This window comes from Podarcis erhardii, assembly GCF_964252035.2.
Source record: "Podarcis erhardii genome assembly, chromosome: 8".
Taxonomy (NCBI): domain Eukaryota; kingdom Metazoa; phylum Chordata; class Lepidosauria; order Squamata; family Lacertidae; genus Podarcis; species Podarcis erhardii.
Window position 1 is genome coordinate 42281938 of NC_138499.1, and position 14437 is coordinate 42296374.

Consider the following 14437-nt stretch of genomic DNA (forward strand, 5'->3'; position numbering starts at 1 on the left):
GTCTCCTTTTCAGGTGCTCATTTCATTAGACCAGAATGTAATTAAAAAGAAAATACATCTACAGGCGATTGGATACATATTTATAGAGAACTGTAGAGAATTATAAAACATGTTGTGTGCCAAATCAGTATTGAAACTAAATTAATAAAAGGCCAAATATATTTTATAAAGCAAAAAGAAGAAAAAGAAAGGCACGAGGTGGTTTTTGTTTTCAGTTTTGAAGCTTTATGTAGCTTTTGCACCTAGAAGCTGAAGTCTAGTCCTAACAGGCTGCTCCAGCACCGATTGGCTCTCTCCAGCATTCCATTTAACGTCCATCAACTTCCACACAAGCTACTTTGACATGTGGCAAACCCTTTGAGATGACCTGAATTCCAAGACATTTGGTGATTCAGGACTGCAGTATGCTACAAGCCCTTTTGATCTCATGCATGAAATTAGTAGAATCCATATATAAAAAGGTAAAGGACCCCTGACAGTTAAGTCAAGTCGCGAACAGCTCTGGGGTTGCGGCACTCATCTCGCTTTACTGGCCGAGGGAGCTGACGTTTGTCCGCAGACAGTTTTTCCGGGTCATGTGGCCAGCATGACTAAGCCGCTTCTGGCGAAACCAGAGCAGCGCACGGAAATGCCGTTTACCTTCCTGCTGGAGTGGTGCCTATTTATCTACTTGCACTTTGACGTGCTTTCGAACTGCTAGGTTGGCAGGAGTTGGGACCTAGCCACGGGAGCTCACCCCGTCGTGGAGATTCGAACCGCCAACCTTCTGATTGGCAATCCCAAGGCTCAGTGGTTTAGACCACAGCGCCACCCACATCCCAGAATACACACACACACACACACACACACACACACACACACACACACACATATCCAAATACCATATACCACACAGGGTAAGGAAGCACAAACAAATTATGACACATAAATTATATGAAGCACTCTCCTGACTTTTCATTTTATTTTAAAGCAGTTTGGGGAAGGTGACATTGACTGGAAGGGCTCTGCTAGGGAAGAGGTTTTTAACCTTCCACAGCATCATTTGTCTGATCTAAATCACACACACCCTGATTCTGTTAGTCACACTGAAGTCGTGGGGGAAGGCGAAGAGGTTAAGTAACTGTATTTATTTCTAAAAACAGTTATATAGTGCTATATCAGAAGAAGAAGAAATATCAAAGCGATTTACAGCAATAATACATAAAACATACAATAACAAATCATGTATTAAAAAGTTAAAAACAGACCTCAATTATCCATTGTGGAAAGATACGTTCTTAATTGCCTGGCAGAATAAAAAAGTTTTCAGTAGGCGTTTAAAATTTGACCCCGAAGGCGCCTGCTGGATCTCTATTGGCAAAAAATCCCACAAGCTTGGTGCCTGTGTTCTGCACCCCCACCCCACCCAGGAGTGCTAACAATGGCTTTGTGGAGGGAGATAATTTGTAAGGATGCATTAACATCTCTGTGTTCAAGCTTAAAAACAATCACGCTTTTGCAAACATTTCCTTTGGATACTCGACATCTCAAGGGTTTTTGCAAGTAATCAATAAAAAAAATCTTGCAAAACCCAGATATGTCTATTGAAATAAATGGAGACACAACAGAAAACCTTTGGGCCAAGAGATGCCCCTCACCAGTTATTTTGGGCATGCAGCCTTTTAAAAATCTGCCTACTGAATAGAAACATGGAAGGTCTCCCTTAGTTCTCTCTTGCCCCAAGGGTTTCCAGTGGTGGATTGTATTTTGCTGCAGGCTCTTTAAACTCTGCTTACTGAATAAATAAACTGAGACTTCAAACTTGTTTTGTTCTCTCCCATCTTGTTAATGAGAACACTTTAAATGGTAAGGAAAACCCAACTGAATATGGCACAGCCTCTAAAGAAGCTCACAAAAGTTACCAGCCTGTAAAAAGAATTGAGCGGCCTCTTTATGGACAGAAGAGAATTGCAAATGGTTACTTAGCAGTTGGGTCTCTTTTTATTCACTGGGCCTAATCTCGCTGCAGAACTGAAGTGGGGTGCTGCCTGCCCAGTCATTGCCACCTGCATCACAGCTGTTGCAAAGCATTATAAACAAAGGGGGGGATAGGTAGTCTGTCAGACCTTATTCTTGAAGCCCCCCCAAATATTCTTGCCTGCATACAATTTCTTGTCACCATGGCTATCCTGTATGAACCTCTCCCAGACCTGTAGGCCATCACTGGTGGTCCTCTTCTGGGTACCCCCTCTGGCCAAGGTGCAGAGGGTGGGGGCATTGGAGAGGGCAGCAGACACTGGAGGAGGAGGAAGAGGCAGCTCCTGAGCCCAAGCCTAGCACAGGCTCACAACTTTACATTATGTCTAGATTTAGCCTATGCTTTTGTGACATGGGAGAAACTGAGGATCTTGTAACATCTGGATTTTAAAAATACTCTGCTTATACTGTATATTGGTTAGAAACATGTTTCTTCCCCAACTGCTTTTGGGCAAGGGAAACCAGTCAGATCTTGAAACGATCAGATAATTGATATAAAGAATTACTCATTAAGTCAGCTTCTCACACTTTAGCATTATCCAAATCTCATGCTGCTTCTATTGAATCTCTTGTTGTAAATTGCTATCATCTGTGACTGCTGTAATGAAAACTAATTTTGGCTGGCTGAGCTCTTGCTCATTGTAACTATCTACAAATTGTGAGTTGTGTTGTCCATCCCATTATGCATTGTGTTGTAACATTTCTTCTTAGGGACTATGGCCAATATGGAACTGAAACTCAACTGAACTGTTTGCCTAACAGGAATTATATGACATAGTCTGGTGAACTTTGGGATGGATTTTTACTAGCCAGCTCCTATTCATTTATCATACAATGCCTCTAACCAAATATAAGGTGAAGATACAATCCAAATAAATGAATGAATGAATGAGCTACTGCATTACTGTTTCATACACAATCCTCAATCGATTTATGTCTGAAGACATTACAAAGAATGAAAGAAGCTACAGAAACTTAGCAGTTACCTTTTACACACTTCTTGCAATCTCTCCACTGTACAGAAGAGGGCATATATTTGGTTAGAAAACAGAAGCAGAGATTATCAACACAACTTCCTTTATTCTCTTAAAAATTAATTCAACCCACCCACAATGTTATACAGAAAGGCACCTAATGCGGGAATAAAAGAATAAATGAATATTTGCTTGCCTGCCCTGTAGGTCGATCCTTCCAGTTTGATTTAGCTGCTGCACAGCACAGACAATATTCTGTGCAGTTCTGTTGCTCAGCTTCTAATCATTGGGCAGAGCCACACAGATCCTGCACCCTGCAGGAAGCAAACCTTACTGCTAGGAAGGACCAGCTGCTAGGAAAGACTGGCTTTTTTTCACCCTAGCAAGCTACTAGTTGCTAGGATGCCCTATTATGATGCAATTCATACTATGATGTCTTTTCAGTCTCACTAGTATGTCACAAACATTCCTAAAGTGTAACATCTCTCTCTCTCTCTCTCTCTCTCTCTCTCTCTCTCTGTGTGTGTGTGTGTGTGTGTGAGTGAGAGAGAGAGAGAGAGAGCCTCTTCAAACCCTAACCACTTCCTTCCTATATGAACTCTAAGCAGGTGGTCAATAGGACCATGGTAGGTCAGCAGAGCGTGGTATAGAATTGTAGAGTTAGAAGGGACCCTGAGAACCATCTAGTCCAACCCCTTGCATTGTAAGAATACTTGGAGATGGGAAACCCAGTTGACATCAGGCCTTGCTTGATGAAAACCATCCCTTTAAATCTTTTTTCCAGGAGGTCTTGTAAACCTAGATTCAAGTGTTTTCCCTACTTGCTGGTGACCATGGGCATAGTCAAGGGGGGCAGGGAGGGGTAGCTGCCCCCAATCAATAAAAATGAGTAAAAATACATGGCTAACTGAGGTTCTGCTCAATGGTTAGAAGCTGAGCAGAAGCTGAGGGCCTGTCTCCCGACCCAATCCTGGCTACGCCTATGTTGGTGACAGGGGGTTGGGTTTTCCCTGCTGCTGGAGCCACTTCCCCTTTAACATTTTTACCCATAAGATATCACAATGAGGGCAGCAAGCATTGCACTTACCCCAAATCGGCTTTGTGATTATGCCACACAGGCAGTGAGATTTGACTGGGCAATGATGGCGGCCAAGCCCAAAGCTGAGCAAAAGCAAATATTCCTGCCCTCACTCCAGGCTTATGTCTTAGGGGTAAATGTTACACAGCAGTAGAAACATGTGTGCAAATGCACTATCACCACCACCTCAAAGACCACAGAAAGGTGGGAAGGGCGGGGGGGGGAGGGTTTCATGAAACCTTGCCCCAGCTCCTATTTTGAGACAAAATCCTGAGAATTTTGATCTCATCCCACACTGAAATCAGTCCTAAGCCACAAAGCTCCCTAAATGGCTTTAACGAGGGTGTTATGAGCAGGATGAAGGAGAGAAGAATTATAAAAGCATTTTGGCTAGAACTCTACAAAGCTATGTGAGCCTCCTCTCAGCTTGAAGCACATGTGCAGCCAGAGGAATCTTGGATGTGTGTACTTCAGCTGCTCTTGTGAATGAACAGGAAATTACTTTTTGGTTTAAAATCACCTGTTCAGGAATGTAGATTAGTGCTGTACAAACGCCAAGGATATATCTATTTGTATCCAGGGCTGCATCAAGAGATGTTTTCTACCTGAGGAAAAGATAGCACCCACCGGCAATTCCTTGTACAGAATCCGCTGACAACACCCTCCCACTACACCTGAGAGCATCAGGCTAGCTTATGGGGCACAGGGCAGGCCACTTGGCCTCCTCCTGTAGCTCTTTCCTCCAGCCATTTGCCAAGATTCCCTGCTTCACACTCATCACCAGCCATCTGAGGCAGTCATCCTATCCTGCCTAACATTAGGGTAGGCCCTTTGTGTTGCAGTGTGCACACATACCTCTGAAGGACTACATATTTGGGGCACTTAAGGAAGCTATAGAAACTATAGATAGTTATTTAAATACTCCAGAAGATAGAAACCAGCCAGAGAAGCAGTAGGACCATTAAGAGACGAGGTTGAAAACTGGGTACACAAGAAGAGCATTTACTTTCTTTGTGCCAAGCCCTCACAAAGCACCTTATAAGACTTGCAGAATAAAGCTGGGAAGTCAAGCGAATTTCTTGTATTATTCTTTGCTTCACAAGACGGGTCAGTGAATAACAAGCAAGCATGTTTTTCTTCTTCCTAAGAAAAGTTGCAATGGGTCTTCCATTACAACTCCCATACCCACAGTTGGCTTGCAGTGGCTCAGCTGAGATTGGCTTAAAATTAATAATGACCCAATTTGTCTCCAGACTTCAGATAAAGGTGTGTGAGAGACAGCCACACATGAACCAGCTTTTCAGTGAGTGCATCTGAATAGCTGTGTAATACAGCTGGCAAGGAATACATGTGTAGTGTTCATTCACAAACTAAAACAACTACTGTAGTTAGTCATTAGGACCAGATGGCTTTCACTCAACATTTCTAAGAGCTCAAAATAGTTTTTGTTTAAAACATATAAGCTTGCTAGGACTGGCATCCATGTCGGAGAATTAGTGGACTACCATTGTTTAAGGGGATCTCAGACAATCCAGGAATTTACAGACCTGTTTCCCTAAGTTCTGTCCAAAATAATTTGATGGAAAGTATATTAAAGCAACAACACTGAATAAAATTAGCAAGCCTTGCTTGGGAAATACTGAAAGGTCAAGCAGTATTTAACCAGTAGCAGCTTGAGATTTCATATGAAAGAGGAAACACTTGCATTTTGTCAAGAACCTGCCTCAGATATTGAGTTCTATACCACTTCCTGAGGATGAGGTAATACAGATTAGAGAAAGCTACATTACTAGCCACTAGATGGCAGTGGCTAGTACATATATGTGCTCTTACATATTAACCATATATTCGTATTGCATCAAATTATCAAAAACCAAGGCACATGGATTTCTGCTGTTCCCTTAAGAAATCTGCTGTTTCAAAGGGGAAAATATATATTTGTATTTGCACCAATGTCTGTATAGATTGGTTATAGAGTTAGCTTTCTCATTTTCTCAGCATGACTAAATAAGAAATTATGGAGGTGAAAGAAGAAAAAAATGCTTTATTGAGAATTGTTATTATGGCAACTGACCTGTCAAATGCAGGTCATGACTTCACCCCATTTCTAATTTACAATGTTACTGAGTCAGGCACATGGCAGTCCTAGCTAGCAAAGTCTGAACTGTGAAATGAGCTGCCCACAGTTAAAATCTCATCTCATTCATAAACTTGCTAGGTGGCCTTAGGCTTTTCTCACTGCCCTTAACCCGACTTCTGTAATATGGGAATAATAATACTAGCCTACCTTACAAAATTGTGATGATTACAAAGATAATGCATGAGTTCTGAACAGCCTAATGATACAAAAAGTGAAACATTAATATATAGGAAAGACATGAATAATAGAACCAAGACACTAACTGACCAAGCAGAAATGAAAGAAGAGAAGTGCCATTCTGAACTTGAGTTAACCAGACATTAAGTTTCTGTAGCCCAACCAGTAAAACTGCATTCTGAAAAGTAACCAGCATTAGGGTCTGAAGAAGCAGTAAAAACTACAAGGTTACTGGGGAATTTGGTTGATGTTTTGTTTGTTACTAAACCAACTCAATACAGTGGTACTTCAGGTTACATACGCTTCAGGTTATGTACGCTTCAGGTTACAGACTCCGCTAACCCAGAAATAATGCTTCAGGTTAAGAACTTTGCTTCAGGATGAGAACAGAAATCGTGTGGCGGGAGCGGGAGGCCCCATTAGCTAAAGTGATGCTTCAGGTTAAGAACAGTTTCAGGTTAAGAACAGACCTCCAGAACGAATTAAGTACTTAACCCGAGATACCACTGTACACTCAAATCACACTGTTCCACTGGGCTACATCTTTTTGGGTAGGGTCAGTCTTTTTGAAATTGACACCTGTCCATTATGGGTTGTAGACATCATTATGCTCAGCTGCATATATACCACTTAATTACTGTTACAGTACATTATCAATAACATATTTAATTTTATCTGGCAAACCTAGCCAACCCACATTCAGAAAATGTATGTGATTTAAAGGAATATATTGAAGTAACTAGAATAAATGTAAACTCGGCTGCAGATTATATGGTAGTCAAATAATGTTTGTAAAGCTGTAAGTCCCTAACAGTTCAATGCGAACCATGTTTTTCAAGAAGTTCAACTGACTTTAAAGATAAAGTAAAGGTAAAGGGACCCCTGACCATTAGGTCCAGTCGTGACCGATTCTGGGGTTGCGGCGCTCATCTCACTTTATTGGCTGAGGGAGCCGGCGTACAGCTACAGTCATGTGGCCAGAATGACTAAGCCGCTTCTGGCGAACCAGAGCAGCGCACGGAAACACCGTTTAGCTTTCCGCCGGAGCTGTACCTATTTATCTACTTGCACTTTGTGCTTTCGAACTGCTAGGTTGGCAGGAGCAGGGACCGAGCAACGGGAGCTCACCCTGTTGCGGGGATTTGAACCGCCGACCTTCTGATCAGCAAGTATTAGGCTCTGTGGTTTAACCCACAGCGCTACCTGCGTCTTTAAAGATACTTACTTCCAGATAAATATGTTTAGAGTTACACTGCATCATTCTCTACTGATACTTCACCCATCCATCCCCATTCCCTGACTAATACTAGAATCCAGTGTTTATTGCCTTGGTAGCACCTCAGCAAAATTGTATGCTGCATCATCAAATGCACTGGATGACAGTAGCAAGCAATAGAATAGAGGAACAGTTTCGGTTAACACAAAAATATCTTGGGCTATCAGCAATAAATGGAAATAATATAAATTAGAAAAGCAAAAAATAAATGGGATTTGGGTAAAATATTATGCACACTGACATTTATATATAAGTTTATACTCTGTTGGAACAGATGATGTTCCCTGAACCCCTAGGTGGAGTAAGAGTCTGGGTATCTTAAACAGATATTTTTAATCTTACACAATGTGAAGATGATTTGCAAATCCAAAACAAAGACATTTTCAGGGAAGAGAGGAAAATGAGATTATTTGATGGTCACAAAAACAGAGGCATAGTAAATAAATGAAAGAACTAGGTAATCAGAGAACAGGATGGCATTACACTCTGGTCCAAGTTAAAAGAAATTACTACTGATGTCATTATACTGTAAGGGTGACGCTAGATTATAACTTTTAAAGTATGGTGGAACTTAGAACAGGAATATCACAAATCCTCACCACCTGCCACACAACTTAGCCCCCATCACCTTGGATTTATGCTCATTTAATTTGACTGCATCCCTTTAGCAACGAAAGACAAAGAACTGATTTTGCAAGGAATGCAGGTAAATTGGAGAACAAGGATCCTGTCCTATCGTGAGCTGAGTGCAAGTGATGTAAATGTTATTTGCTTCAGAACTGCATAGGACTGAACCGCACCTAGGAAACTGGTTTAAAAAGCATGGGCTGCAAATCCATACTGGAACTTTATTTTTGCATCTGAGTCTAACACTCTGATTCTAGTTCCTTTGCTGCCGGCTTGATGATATAATAGCCACTGATGTGAGGCTGGCCCAGAGCACAATGTGTTTAAAAATATCTGAAGTGAGTACATCTTTAATAGCACTTGCATTTAATTTACAGATGTGAATTATTGTTCATTAGACAGGGTGGGACACAAGGCTAACATAAAGTGACAGGCAGAAGAGAAAGAGGCCCCGAGGTATGTAAGAAATTGAAGCTGACTAGCCTACATGCCTCTGAGGCCTAGCTACTATTTGAACTGAGCAGAAGAGTATGAGGAAGAGAAGGATTAGAGTTGGGGAAGGCGTGGAAGTTAACAAGGTCGCCTCCGCGGTCATCACACTCCGCCATTCCCCATGAAAACAGCTGTATTGTTCTCCTGATGAGACACAGCAAAAAGTATTTCATTCAAAAGAGAACAGAGGAGAAAAACAACACTGAAACCCCCAAGGTGCCAAATTAAAAACCATCAGGGATATGAACTCCCGGTTTGTCAGCTCTAATTAAACCCCATATTAGAATCATCAGCCTGGCTTTAAATCCAAGGTTTTCAACTGCCAACTGTTTATTCTGATCTAGGGAAATCAGCAGCCTTGCTTTTTCAACAGCCAGCACTGGAGAATAACTATGCAGCACAATGAGTAAGGCCCACCAAGGATGGCGGTTGTTTTCCAGCCGTACAGTACTGTTTAATTGTATAATGGAGTTTTGATTATGGTATGTTGTTAGGCTTTGCCTCCGCTGCTGTGGTCCACAGAGAGATCATATGTGTGCTTGAGATTTCATCATCCTAAATGCTTTTTAATAACAGCTACAAGTAATAAAATCCAAAAAGCCATAGTTTTCAGCAAATGAAACATTTTATGCTGAGGAAGAAGGTATTTCTGGAAATCCAGAATTCTGGTGTTCATACAGTGCTTCAGGCTATAGAAGTTGACACTTCCAATTTTCGACTCAGTTCTGTTGTTCATGATCCTGCTATCTTAGCACCTAAACTACTGAACCCTAACTGTTCTCTACTTAAGTTTTGACATGTGTTTCCATAACCATGAATGGCATCTACTGCTTGCTTCAACTACCTATCCATTAAACCTAAGCTGCATGACCAACCTCAAATACTGCAGTAAAATTATATTGTGATGATTGTGTATTTCCTAGATTTGTTATATTTCACGTGTTGGGAACTTTGGCACTCCAGATGTTGCTGAACTACAATCCCCATGAGCCTCAACAAGTATGGCCAATGGGCAGAGGTGATGGCAGTTGTGGTTCAACAACATCTGGAGGGCCAAAGGTTAACTATACATGTTATATTTATACCAATGTATTAGCTGACATTGGCTCTCACTTCGCTCATCTCCTTGGATGCGCAGGAGCAACTAACCATGGCATAGTGGCATTTGATAATTGACCTAGTGGTACATTTCAACTGGAGATTATGGTTTGTTTTGCTCACAGCAAATTATGATGTCAAGTCAAGGCTTATTAGCTCTGGTTTGTCTAAGCAAAACAAACCATGAACCCTGGTTCAGACATAACACTGAACCAGTAAGGTGTGTGTCATTTTAGGGGGTAAAACTTAATTTTTGCAGATTTCTTCAATGAGTGGTCTTTAAAATATGTTTTTGGGTGTGAGGAATTCAAATCTGCTGTTGTTTTTGTGACTGGACAACTTAGCTTGCTAAGTCTAATTGATAAGGAAGCATATAAACTGCTTTTGGAAAACCAAAGAATTTTAAATTTACCTTCTGAAAAATGTAAGGCAATGTGATATTTCTCTCTCTCTCTCTCTCTCTCTCTCTCTCTCTCTCTCTCACACACACACACACACACACACACACACACACACACACTGCAAGTACTAGGTGTTCATGAACAGTCAAAAGCTCTTTTAAAGCCACCCATCACCAAATCCTATGGCAGATAGCTTTTGTGCATTTGTCAGCAGTGTGCTGAGAATACTCTTCTAGAATCTTGGCGATATGTATGGAGTACAAGTTGTGGGTGAACCAGAATTTATAAAAGTGGTTATAGTCTAGTAAAAGGAAGTAGCTAAGGAGCAGTGTGCGTTTTAGCTGCCTGCTGAGAATAAAAAATCCTCAAATTGCTTTGAAGCAATGGAGTACAGCTGAATATGTTAGTACTTAGGCGGCAGTCCTGTGTCAAGGACTGAAAATGTAAAGCCCATTACAAAAAAATAGGTACATAATCAGGCCATAGGACTCTCTATATAATTATTGATGTGAGTTCTTTCACTGGCAAATGAGCTTGTAAAATCCAGCACACAGACCACACAGCAACAAATTGTGGCATTTACTGATGAGGCAACACAGACCAGGGCACTGAGCTAGTGTTTAAGTACTATTGTGAATGATCACTGGATATAGTGTAACTACGTCAGTATAAAGCAACAGATGTGGCAGAGACATGTCTGGAGAAAGGCAGAAGGTACTTGACTGGCAACAACTCACTAATAAAGGCATTTTGTCCATTACACAACCCCCCTAGATGCTGGATATACACATGCAACCTGTTAGAATGGAAATGGATACACATCGCAGGACAGACTTGCCCCATTTGCCTCCTATCGGCTATTGTTGTAGTTCTATTTACTTAAATGTATACACAACAGATCAGTACAGCTACACTCATGTATAGGACAACAGCAAAGGGGTTTACTGAGTTCAGCAGCTCTGATGAAGCAAGCAGGCTGGCTCCAGGCTGGCTTCACCCTTTTTTGTATCCTCCAATAATACCTAAAGAAATAAGTTCTGTTTTTTTTATATAAATAAGGCAAGCAGGCATGCAGAATATCACTGGATTCAGCCATATGCCAATATGGGTATGCAGTGCATGGAATCTTACTTATTAGGAAGTTCTCATATTCCATTTGGGAAGCAGAGTCAATATGGGAGCTTTCCCTCTAGCAAATCCCAGAGACACATCCTTCAGATCTGCATAGTTACCATAATTTATTTTATGCATTAATTGCATTTATATCCCACCTTTTCCCCCCAACGAGCTCAAGGTGGCACACATGGTTCCCCCCTCCTCATTTAATCCCACAACAACCCTGTGAGGTAGGTTAGATTGAGAGACAGTAACTGGCCCAAGGTCACCCAGTGAGCTTCATGGCTGAATGGGGATTTGAATCCTGGGCGTCCCGAGTCCTAATCCAGCACGCTAACCACTACACCACACTGGCTCTCACCATACATAGACAAAAATAATCAGATGCCATCAACGCCATGTTAATTATTTCAGGAGCTGTTTTGATCCTATATGCAAAATATTATATAAAAGCTGTAAATAATGGTATAAGGAGGATGTAGCATTCTTAAGAATGGCTTGTTATAATGACCTATTTACCACTTAAAAATTGCTTTCCATTCTAATAATGAAAATTCTGAAGGTAAAAATTAGTATCCACCCAGCTGCACAAGGTAATCTTAGAGGTAAGATGAACAAATCTAATCGGGTTGAAAAGAAACAAAAAAAAAGGGGGGATTTTATTTATTTTATAGTTCATCTCATCCTTTTGATAAGGGAAAAGTAGATGTTCTTAAAAAGCTCCACCCACTCTCTTTTACCCTCATCCACATACAAACATTTAAACTTTAAAGTATAATTAGCAGTAGTGTAATAACATGCTCTTCTGAAGAACCAGGTGTTCTTATTAGCATCTTGCGTATTAAAATAAATTCCTATTTGCATTTCAACTGGGGAACAAACACAACTCTAAAGTGGAAGATAAGATTAATGATGGTAATTCGAATTAACCAGTGGCATACTTACAGTTGCATTTCTTCTGTACAAATCTAAGCTTGCATGCTGTTCTGTAGGTGGATAAACGGATGCGATCCAGATCTTGAGCCCCTAGTGGCAGAAAATTATGCATATGCTATGATAGTTGCAATTTGTGCATGTACCTCACAGACAAAAGAGAGAAAACAAAGAAATGTTCCCTTCAGCATTTTCAAGGCTGTCTTTTCTAACTAGGGAGAATGGGAAGAATGCAGTGTTAAAAATAGTTTAGCAGTGGATAAAGAATAAACCTTCTGTATCTGTCATTCAGAAAAAACACACAATCTGATCTAACCACAGGCTAAAAAACAAAATGGCTGCGCTCCAATTCTAGGACAACACTGTGTAATTTTAATATTTAACTATGAAGTTTACAACAAATACCCACTGATGAGAATCAGTTCAGAATAAGATACCAGACATGCAAACTACTAATCTATTTTAGCTGCAAACCATATATTTAAGTGTAAGATTTGTACAAGGAGGTAGGAGTACAAAATAAAAAAATTAAGGGGCAAATGGGAAGGAGGGTCATGCAACAACCTTTCTGGAAGCATCTTGTATTGGGATAATTAAAAGACAAAAGGTAGGCCTCTGCTACCTTTTCATTAAGCCAAATTTAGTGGTTTTTAAAGTGTTGCTGTTTATAAAGCTGCTTTGCATATGCATGTGAGAGAGGAGACTTTGGACAGCCAGTTTGAGCAATTGCAGCTGTGGGGAAAATATGCAAAGTCGAGCTGAATGAAGCTGGGATGCGTTATATTTAGCTGATTTGCATGACCCTACAAAAACACAAAGGCCTTGCAAACAGCCTTTCCAAGAAAAATACACATAACCCTTTGTAAAACTAAAAAAGATAGGACAAATTCTGAATGCACTAATGACATTTAACAAGTTTGGATTGATTGATTGATACTCTCCTGAGAAAAAGATCACAGCATGTGCACATCACGATACTTCAGGGAACGGATCATAACAAGAGATTGGAGACAAATTAAGGGGAAAGTTCTGTTTGTGTGTCAATAAGAAATTGAAACTTATCAAAAGATCTAAAAAGTAAATATTATTGGTAAAATGAAAAGGCCCCCTCTATTTTGGCTTTATGATTATAGCCCAGGAAGCAAATATGTCCGGCCATGAAATATCAAGCTTCCATGTCAGGAAAAAGAGAGAAAGAAGCACCATTATTTCTCCTCTCTCTCAGTTCTGCTCACTACACTTTTGCCTACTTTTCTCCTTTCTCTTCTCCATCTGCCAAGCATTCTCAACTAGATCCTTTAACCAATTGGCTGCTTGAATGCCATCTGTCCCTGCCAGAAGCTCCCTTGAACTATTTACCGTCTCATCCTCAAAGTTTTTCATTTCCCCACAAGATGGTTTATCCTTGGTGGACTAAGACTTTGCTTGGAAGACCCCTTTTAATGGTCCCAGCTGTTTCCCTCAGCTCAAGTGACAAACACAGCGCAATACTCAAATTTACTTTCCTCCTTCCTCTTTTTTTTAAAAAAGAAACATTCCCATTCCTATTAAGAGTCATATATCCATTCCTCTCCCATCTGGGCTGCAAGAGTAAGTGGGAGGGTGGTAGCAGCAACTACCACAGAGTATGACCCACCGGCAGCAAGAAAGTAGGTGGTAGAAACTTCTCTTGAGTGTTCCTCCATCACAGGAGCAACTCCCCTGTGAAGAAAGGTCGCAGTGTTTGGGACATTTTAGTTTAGAGGAAAGGCGAGTAAGAAGTGACACGATGGAAGTTCTCCAAGGTATGGAGAAAATGAATAGAGAAACGTCTTTCTCACACTCTTGTAAACACTAGAACTAGTAGACATCTACTGAAGATGAATGTTGGAAGGTTCAGGACAGATAAAAGAAAGTACTTCTTCATTCAGCACGTGGTTAAACTATGGAACTTGCTCTCATGGTGTTGACCACCAACTTGGATGGCTTTAAAAGAGGATTAGACAAATTCATGGGAGACAAGGCTATTGACAGACACTAGCCATGATGGCCATGTTCTACCTCCACTGTCAAGAGTCAGTATACCTCCGAATATCAGTTGGTGCGAATCACAGGTAGGCAGAGTGCTGT

The 14437-nt window shown here is 40.8% G+C and overlaps 1 protein-coding gene across 26 annotated transcripts in view; it reads right to left on the minus strand.

Annotated features, from left to right (window-relative positions):
* The window catches only part of DTNA (dystrobrevin alpha), a 184753-nt gene that overhangs the window by 63859 nt on the left and 106457 nt on the right, over window positions 1-14437 (minus strand). For 15 of the 26 annotated variants that reach the window (XM_081873649.1, XM_081873630.1, XM_081873653.1 and 12 more), the window contains 2 exons: window positions 12341-12421; window positions 2138-2275 (listed from right to left, as the gene is read on the minus strand). In XM_081873649.1, coding sequence (XP_081729775.1) covers window positions 2138-2275; window positions 12341-12421 — 219 coding nt within the window. Of the gene's footprint in view, window positions 1-2137; window positions 2276-3186; window positions 3337-12340; window positions 12422-14437 lie in introns of those variants that run through there. The other 11 variants (XM_081873631.1, XM_081873640.1, XM_081873655.1 and 8 more) reach the window with 2 other exon arrangements.